General features: G+C 39.4%; 1 protein-coding gene across 7 annotated transcripts in view; it reads left to right on the plus strand.

Moving 5' to 3' along the window:
• The window catches only part of CDC14A (cell division cycle 14A), a 180,894-nt gene that overhangs the window by 152,845 nt on the left and 18,689 nt on the right, over positions 1–9,360 (plus strand). For all 7 annotated transcript variants that reach the window (XM_055403615.2, XM_055403616.2, XM_088835517.1 and 4 more), the window contains 3 exons: positions 4,650–4,765; positions 6,556–6,603; positions 8,883–9,005. In XM_055403615.2, coding sequence (XP_055259590.1) covers positions 4,650–4,765; positions 6,556–6,603; positions 8,883–9,005 — 287 coding nt within the window. The remainder of the gene's footprint in view (positions 1–4,649; positions 4,766–6,555; positions 6,604–8,882; positions 9,006–9,360) is intronic.

Below are 9,360 nucleotides of genomic sequence, written 5' to 3' on the forward strand. Positions count from 1 at the left end.
TTTACATTCAATTGTCCAGCTTTCCTAGCACCCTTTACTGAAGAAACTGTCTTTTTCCCATTGTATGTTCTTGGCTCCTTTGTCAAAGATTAACTGACCATAGGTGTGTGGGGCTTTTTGTTTAATTTAATTTTGTAATTTAATTTAAATGTGTTTTGAATAACATCATGTATAACTATTTTTGTCAAGAGTGTGAAGGCTATTTACTCACCTCATAGTAATCAACTAAGAGGAAATAATTGCATCACATTCAAATGAGGTTTTTTTTTTTAATGTAAAGAACTCTTAAAAATCAACCTGAGAACTCCATGTGCAAAATAAAATGAGAGCCCTTATGGTTGGTAAATATAAAAAAAATGTTCTACTTCCTTAGGAATAAAGAAAACACAGATGCTATTTATGCCTGTCAGGTTCAGTTCAGTTCAGTTCAGTTCAGTCGCTCAGTCGTGTCCGACTCTCATGACAGGTTATGTGAGATTAAAGAAATGTATGCTGTATTAGCAAGGGTTTTGGGGATTAAAAAGCTCTTAAACATTGTTAGTTGGAATTTAAAATGGTGTAGTCTTTCTGGAGGGTGGTTTGATAATATATAGCAGGAGACTTTAATCTAGCAATTCCATTTCTATCCATTTATCTTAAGGCAGCAATAATAGGACAGGTTCAGAAACCATGTGCTTGTATAGAAGGATGTTTGTTGGAACTGTTTATAATGATGAAAGACAGAAAACAGCCTGGCCTAGGGCAAAATATATAAAATCTGATACATCTAGACAGTGGAATTTTATAGAGCCATAAAAATGATAATGTAGAGGATCTTAAAAATTTACCCGGAAACACTTCCACAGTACATTCAAGTGAAAAAGTAAGTTACAAAGCAGCATGTATAATTCAACCTCCTTTTGTGAGGAAGAAATGTGTTGGTGGGGTACGTGCGCCACAGGGAAAAGTCTGGAAGACTATATGACAGAATGCTAGTGTGTTTTACTTTGAAGATAAGTATGTAGGTGGCTTTAATATTTTTTTTTTGAGACAATATTTTCTGTAGTTTGTTGTTGCCTATGACAAACAAGTACTATGTGGTAAAATATATATATATATATTTTTTTTAGAAAAGTCATGGTTTCCTTCTCCAGAGGTTGAGAGCTGGGACTTAATATATAATGTTTTCTTTTTCTTTGAGAGCCAGTGTACGGAAGTAAACTCCTTAAGGAACTTAAGAAAAAAATATGTTAATTCTGGGTAGTAAAGTACATGACTGGCTGTTACATCATTTACTTGTTTTCTACATGTTTAAAATGTATTATAATTAAAAAAAGTTCACCTTTAAGATTTATAATAAAGTAGGAGAGATAAACACATGTAACTATAACATAAAAATAGTTACTTTAACTGTATATTTTAAAAGTAATTTTTATTCTTAAAAATCATGACAACAGTTTTTGAAATTTCAAAAGTACTGAATTCTGATAAAAAAGAAAATCAGTTCCCTATCCCACCTTGCTGTATTCCCAGACCCACTCTCAAAGGGGGAAAACCTTTAAGCAAATTATACTAATATTTTCCCTGTCATATTTCTAAATATCTTACAATAACACTATTTTTAAAAATTTATCAATTTTGGGCATTTTCCTATTGTCTCCTGTTTATGGTGGACAAGAATAATTCTTCTACCTTGAAATCACCTTTACTCCTCCAGCTTCCCAATAGAGCTGTATTATAATTTTGGTTACATCCAAATAATGTATACATTATTACTATGTAAATATTGCTCACTGTTGAGCTTAATAACCCACTATGACTGTTTTCTTTGTTGAAACTGTCTTTTTTCCCTAGAGTTATTTGCTGTTTTTATTTGCATGGTTTTCTATATATTTGGGAAAACAGAATGCTACTCTCCGCAACCCCCCACCACTACCACCACAAATTGTGCCAAGCAATTTAAAAGTTTTCAAAATCTCAACACAGTAAAAAAATCTTACCAAGTCCATTCTTTTCCTGAGGACACTTATATCTTCCAACCTGGCCTAACTGTTCTCTAGTGCAGAAATAGAGTTCTGACCCAAGACCTCTTCGCACTCTTCAGTTGGGTCCCTGATTTTCCTGGATCTTGTATTGTCTTCTTTTTTTCCCTGAAGCACATCCTATAATAATTTTCCCAGAAGAGTGTGTAAGAGGTAAATTTTTGTACCTTTGTTCTACCTTTACACTTGACAGATAGGTTGAATATTGCAGTCTCAAGGATCACTTTCCTTAGACTTTTGAAGGCACTAAAGAGCTGGGAACACAAAGATCCTCCTTGTTGAATGAACAAACGAGCGTTCCTGGCTTGCCCACAAAGATAACTCATTAGACTGTGAAACTGATTGGGTTGAAGATCCTGTCAGGCCTTCCAGAAGCTTTCCTTGCCTATCTTATGAAGGCTTATCATGTGGGAGACCTGGGTTCGATCCCTTGATTGGGAAGATCCCCTGGAGAAGGGAAAGGCTACCCACTCCAGTATTCTGGCCGAAGAATTCCATGGACTGTGTAGTCCATGGGGTCGCAAAGAGTTGGAGATGACCAAGTGACTTTCACTTTCATATACTTCTTGGTCTCCCTCATATTCTGGAGACTCTTGGCTGTGTTGTCCTTCCATCAGGAGCAAGTAACTCTTACCAACCCAGCATGTTGGGTGCTAGGTGAAGCTAAGCTCAACTTCTCAGATGTACAGTCTGCTTGGAAGGCTAGCCTGCAGGCATGCCTGATCTCTATTCCTGCAGGCTTCCTTGGGTGAAAGTGGATTTACTCCCACTGGGACTGTATGGACAAAGATGAATAGTATAATTGATTTCTTGGGACTTTATAGGTAGACATATCTCAGTGACTCTAAGAGAACCCCCCGACTTTGAGGTTCCATGATCCTGTGACTGTTGAACTGATGTTCTTTGCCAGGATGGCCCTTCCTGTTGGCTTGGTTTGGCTTGCTTCACGTGTACTCCCTCTTTAAGACTTAGCTAAGGAATTCTCAGAGTCCCTTGGACTGCAAGGAGATCCAACCAGTCCATCCTAAAGGAGATCAGTCCTGGGTATTCATTGGAAGGACTGATGCTAAAGCTGAAACTCCAATACTTTGGCCACCTCATGGGACGATTTGATTCACTGGAAAAGAGTCTGATGCTAGGAGGGATTGGGGGGTGGGAGGAGATGGGGACGACAGAGAATGAGATGGCTGGATGGCATCACTGACTCAATGGACATGAGTTTGAGTGAACTCTGGGAGTTGGTGATGGACAGGGAGGCCTGGCGTGCTGTGATTCATGGGGTCCCAAAGAGTCGGTCACGTCTGAGCGACTGAACTGAACTGAACTGAACTGAAGGAATTGCTTCCTCTGGAAGCTTTCATCTTCATTCCCTTTTCTTTCCTACTGGCTGTGTATTTCTTTTTTTTTTTGGCTGTGTTTTTCCTTTATCTTTTTTTCTTTTTTAAGATCAGAGCTGTAGTAATGAGGTGTAATCTTTTTACCCAAGACATGCCTACTAAGCTCCAGATGCATCCGTGGACCCCAGCATAGGTGGCAGGGAACAAAAAAGTGTTTTGATTCAGGAAAGGGCATCAAAAATTACTAGAATGTGACAGAGGGAAGTGTATTTTTGTACATCTTTCATCAAATAAGAACTCTAGCTTTAAAGAGGAAAGGAGACTTGTGGCTAGAAATAATCCTAGCAAATGCAAATCTTTTGATTTTTTTTCAGGTAAGGAAAAAACAAAATACAGTTTTTATGGTGCAAAGTTAGTGTGCAGTGACATATATTTTAGAAAAAACATTGTATCTGAGGACAGAAAACCTGATTTTAAAATCATAGCTCTGTCATGAAGAGTTTAGGGGAGCTTGGGTAATATTATTATCTTCCACTAGCACCTCCTTTTCTCATCTTTAAATTAAGGGTATCAGTGCATGGGGTCGCGGAGAGTCGGACACGACTGAGCGACTGAACTGAACTGAACTGAACTGTGCCCTCCCTATCCCCACTCCCTGGGTTAGGAGAATTAAATGTGAGCTTGCATGCAAAAAGAACTAGTGTGGTACTTATATATTTATTTCCAACTATAAGACTTATTTCATCAGGCAACACACTTTCCCAGGCTAGTAAGGTTTAACTCCTTTTGGACGAATCTTGAATGCTTTTACTAGCATTCATGTTAAATGATGTTAGTAAGTTACTGTATAGATATCCTAAGTTGTTTATCTGTCACTTATATAAACAAATTATGGAATTTGCAGTGATGGATTCTGGTAACTTCTGGAAAAATATCTGTACTGTATCTTTTGAGCCAGCTTATATCTGAGCTATATTCCAAAGTGTGATTTTGTCTGCAAGAACGTCTCTGTCATTGTGATCCATTGCAACAAAACTCCTTCTAAATTTACTGCATCCATAATCATGCTTCTTTGATTTGGAATTTGACTAGTATATTTAATTGGTGATTCATACAGTGTTCTTTAGTATATATGTGACCATTGCTGAATTTGTAGTGCTTTTATCCTTTTTAGATGATCTATGTAAAATATATCCATATACAGAGATAATCTATAAGCAGTTAAGAATTCTATATAAAGTAGAATTATTCGTAATGACCTTTCTGTGGAACATGAATTTTTTTTTTTCAGAATAATTTAGAAGAGGATGAAGATGTGGAAATGAAAAATAGTATAACCCAGGGAGACAAACTACGTGCCTTAAAAAGTCAGAGACAGCCCCGCACCTCACCATCCTGTGCATTTAGGTAGATCTATTTTTTTTAAGTTTATATTTTACCTCCATTTGTGGGTAGAATATTTACTCTCTTTTGGTTATCATTCCATAAGTACCATGTTTACCTCTGTTTTTTGGTTTATTACTATTTTGTGTTATTTATTATTTTAATCTTGTGGGGAGCAGATAAATTTTAGAAGCTTATCAAAAGCAGCTGCTACATCTTAATTTCTGGAATTCCCCCTGAAATTGCCATCAACGCTGTTGATGGTTGTCTCTGGGACTCTGTTCAAAATTGGGAATGCTACTCTTTTCCTGTGAATGGGCTTCTTATTCTGTGGCGAATCCTCAGAGGTGTGCCAAGCATTTGTATTTAATCTAGAGTGTGCAGAAAAGTATTGTATGCTGAGCTTTTGGTATACCCTCACTCATTAGCCTGACTTCCTATTTCTGGGAATTGAATGAGCAATTCTTGTCTGTTAAGTTACAAACAATCTTGGTTTGGAGATCTGAAATTACTCATCAGGATCAGTTGGTGGGACTTAACTTCAGACCACAACCTTTGAAATCTTCTGCTAATTCAGACTAAGTGGAAGAAATAAAGCTTTAGAATTAATGTAAGTTCAAAAAGCTCTAAATATCAAGATTCTTTATTGTAATGTAAGAGGTGGCAAGTCCACAAATGAATATCATGGGAAATGGTTATTTTCCTTTGACTTTTAGGTGAGAGAAATGCATAGCAAGAAGGCTGTTTTGCTATGATAAATGTCAGCAGACTACTCACAGAGAATTTAGTTTTTATCTGTGGGGATTATAACACTTAAGTCAGATTGGGTCTGGTCACACCATTATCTATGCTTTGAAGACTGGTTTCCTGCCCTGAAATATGAAGGTTCATATATAGCTTGCAGTTGAGGTAATTGTTTTATATAGTAAGATGGGACGATGGAATAGGAAGTCTGGTACTTAGTGATACTCACCAACTACCACGGAGCGATTGCAGAATGTAGATCTACCGATGAACTGCTGTGGGGCTGGGAGTTATGCTAGGTACCTAGTTTGGACACGAGGATTAACTGAGTAAACACAAAAGGTTGCACCGTTACCCACATTTGTGTTGGTTGCTTGAGAATAGAGAGGGTAAATCTCTTCCTAGCTGGTATTCAAACCCAGCACTGTTCAAAGTTCATACTCTTTTCAGTGTATATACTGTCTTAGTGAAAGTTTCTTCAAGATCAGTAAATATATTACCAATCTTTGTTATTCACCATTTTTCCTTGAAACTCTAAGAAAGTGCTTTATATTAATTAAAATTAATTTCAAACAGATTTATATTTGATTTGTAAGAAGCCATAAGTGGGAGGAAGGGATAAGTTGGGGTATAACTTGACTGATAAAATGGCAAAAGAAGCAAGAGAAGCTTCACTAGACTTCAGAAGGCTCATTCCAAGATGGTGTTTATCTCTTTCTTTTCATCCTTAGAATTTTTCTCATTTTTCTGAATGTAATTTTTCTTAACAGCATCATGGCCCCATCATCAAACTTTTTTTTTTTCATTCTGAATAGATGCAGCACCAGCTTCTGATGAAAAAGAATTTTACTGTAGATGAAATTCAAGATGAAACAAAATGACTAAAATGGATTTCCCACTGGCTTTAGGACTTATAAAGTGAATAAATACTACTAATATCCATTTGCATGGTCTATCCCTCTTGCCCATTTAATAATTTTGCTGGTCTGACTCCAGAGAATGTGACTTTTGGTCTTGGCTTAAATATGTGACCCTGGTGATAAGTGAATGTTTGTCTTTGGTTTCTGTAGGTTGGAGGATATGAAAGGGCATCCAAGAGCAGTGTCCCAGCCTTCCAGGTACTGTCAACCAAGTTGAATTTCTAGTAGGTTATAGGCAAATGCTACCCTTTAGATGGGGCTCCCCAGGTGGCTCAGTGGTAAAGAATATGCCTGCTGAGACATTAAGAGATGTATGAGTTGGGGGTTCTATTCCTGGGTTGAGAGAAGGAAATGGCAACCCACTCCAGTATTCTTGCCTGGAAAATCCCCTGGACAGAGGAGCCTGCAGGCTATAGTCGGACATGACTGAGCACGCACGCGTTGCCATTGGGAGTGACCTAGGCCACTGAGAGCCATGGCTATGGCAGAGACCTTGAACTATTACTAGATTATGACCCTTTAGATACATTTCACAACTTTAAGCCTATGGAAATAAGCTGCACACAGCTTCTCACTTTTAAAATTCCTTTGTTTCTGTTCCAGATTATTATGATAGGCTTTACAGTTAATGCTCACGATGAGCAAGAGTTTCATTTTCCTGAGGTGCCCACAAGGCTGCATGGCTGTGGGAGTGATACGAGTGTACCCTGTGTGCCCAGCACATGGTGGGGTCTCTCAGTAAACCAGAGTTGCTCTGCAACATGTCTTTCAAGCCTGTGATAGATTTTGCCTTGAGTTTTTGACATTTCTGTTCTTTCCTCCTATTTTTGCATGTGTCTGTTCCCTTCCTTTGTTTTCTAGTTTTATTTCCTTCCCGAGTCTCCATTAGAAGAGGAAACGTTAGTGTTTTTCTTTGGAAAAATGTTCCCCGAACACTTCCTGGAGGTCTTCGTGGTATCGGGATTGAGCATAGGCCTTGGTGAGGGCTGTAGAAATATTTGACCACAACTGTCATCAACAGATGGGGAAAAAGCTAATACACTCCTCTTCTCTGTTCTCATTCAGCTCTAGGTTTAGGGTTGGTTACTGGAGGCAGTCCTGAGATGACCCAGACTTATCCAGAAGCTGGAGCTGCTTCCCTGTTCAGCTTCTTCTGTCCTTAATTTAGAGGCAAACCATATTGTTTTAGAGGCAAACGCTCCTGTTTGGAGGGAAGATGATGAAAGGAAGAGTCCACAAGTAAAGCAGCTTTTCTGTAGCAGATAGGAAAAAGAGTCCCTCTTCATTAAAATATCTGTCCAGGACAAAAGAGATTTGATATTAAAACCACGACTCGGCCTTGACTGTCCAGACTTGAGTCAATTTTCCCTCTTTGTTCACTCAGCAAACATTTACTGAGCACCTGCTCTGAGTCTGGCACTGTGCTAGTCACTGGGAATGGAAGTGAGAGAAAGTTCTTTGCCCCTGATGGAGCGTATTTTGAGGAAAGTAGACAGTATCAAACAATTCAAGATAGTATAAGAACTATGATTTACTGTGAGAATATATGATGAAACTGCATGCTGACCCCACCTGGGAATTCAGTGAAGGCTTGCTCTAAGAGGTAGCAGCTGATTGGACAATTATGAAAGGCTAAGTAATAGGGGTGAGTCAGATGGCAGTGAAAGAGAAAAGTGTGTGTGGGGGTGAGGTAAGGGCAGGGAAAATAGTGTATGTAAACTAGACAGGGGTATTGATGTCATCCATCCAGGTATCTCAGGGCATTTTATGTAGCTGGAGTAGAGGAATTGGTGGGAAAGTGTGGAGAATTGGAAAGTACCAGATTTCAGAGGGTTTTATAAGCCAAACCAAGAAGTTTAGCCTTTCAGGGCACTGAAGACAGATTAAATGGCTTAAATAGTGAAGCGACATGATTAGATATCTTAGATTTTGTTACAGGCTATTCAGAATGTGAGTTTCAAGGAACAAGATTAAAAGGGGTTACTAGGAGTAAGGATAAGAAATAATGATGCTTACCCCTGGCAGCTGCATACTGGAAAGGAGAGGAGAGATTTAAAATATAGAGAAGTAGAATCTAAGGACTCGGGAGGGATGAGCGCCAGTCCAAGGAAGGGAAGTGACCAAGGACGGCAGGATCATGGTTACCACGGGACTTTGGTTCCTGCATTTAAATCCCAGTTTTGCCTCTTATTCGCTGAGAGGCTTTAAATGAGGAGCTTTTGCTTCTCCGTTTCCTCACTTGCAAAGTGCAGTCTTCGCTCCCTCGCAGGGTTGTTGTGAGGATGAGCTGAGTTAATGCCTGTAAGGTCTTAGATGAGCGCCCAGCACAGAGTGAGGGCTGCGTCAGTGTTGGCTGCTGTTATTAGGACCTGACCTGATCTCTTTAACATTTGTTAGTTTACTTTGTCCTAGTTGATGGCTGAATGTTATGTTAACACAGTTCCTGTGTGATTCTTTGCCCATTTTCCCCCACAAAGATTGAGTTCTTCCCCACAAGGATCTGCATCTACTTTGAAGACCTCAAAAGTGGCTTTATCCCCTTCTCTGACGGCCAAGAGGATAAACAGAGGCTCTGTATCCTCAGGCGCCAGTGTAAGAAGGTAATTTTTCTCTCTTCTCCCGAGGCACTGCAGGAGGAAAGGGAAGGCAGCAGGGACTGCAAGTTTGTCTGAAGTTTGTCAGAGGAGGGGACGGGAGGGTGTGGGGGGAACCACCAAAGGCTCTGTGTCCCCCTAGGCTTCTGTTCCTGTCTTGAATTGTGGGGATAAGGCCATGGAGGGAATGCTATACAACATGCCCTTCCACAGCAGGCCTACCATGATCCTGCGAACGGTGTTCAGTTGCACAGACTGATATGATACTGTTGTCTCCTCCCTGATGCATAGGGGCAGAGCTAAACGGGGCAGGGACGTTTGATGTAGTCATAGGATTGAATATATATTAATAGAAGTTACA

Source organism: Moschus berezovskii, chromosome 4 (genome assembly GCF_049115385.1).
Source record: "Moschus berezovskii isolate FMDL1 chromosome 4, NW_MosBer_1.0, whole genome shotgun sequence".
NCBI classification, from domain to species: Eukaryota; Metazoa; Chordata; class Mammalia; order Artiodactyla; family Moschidae; genus Moschus; species Moschus berezovskii.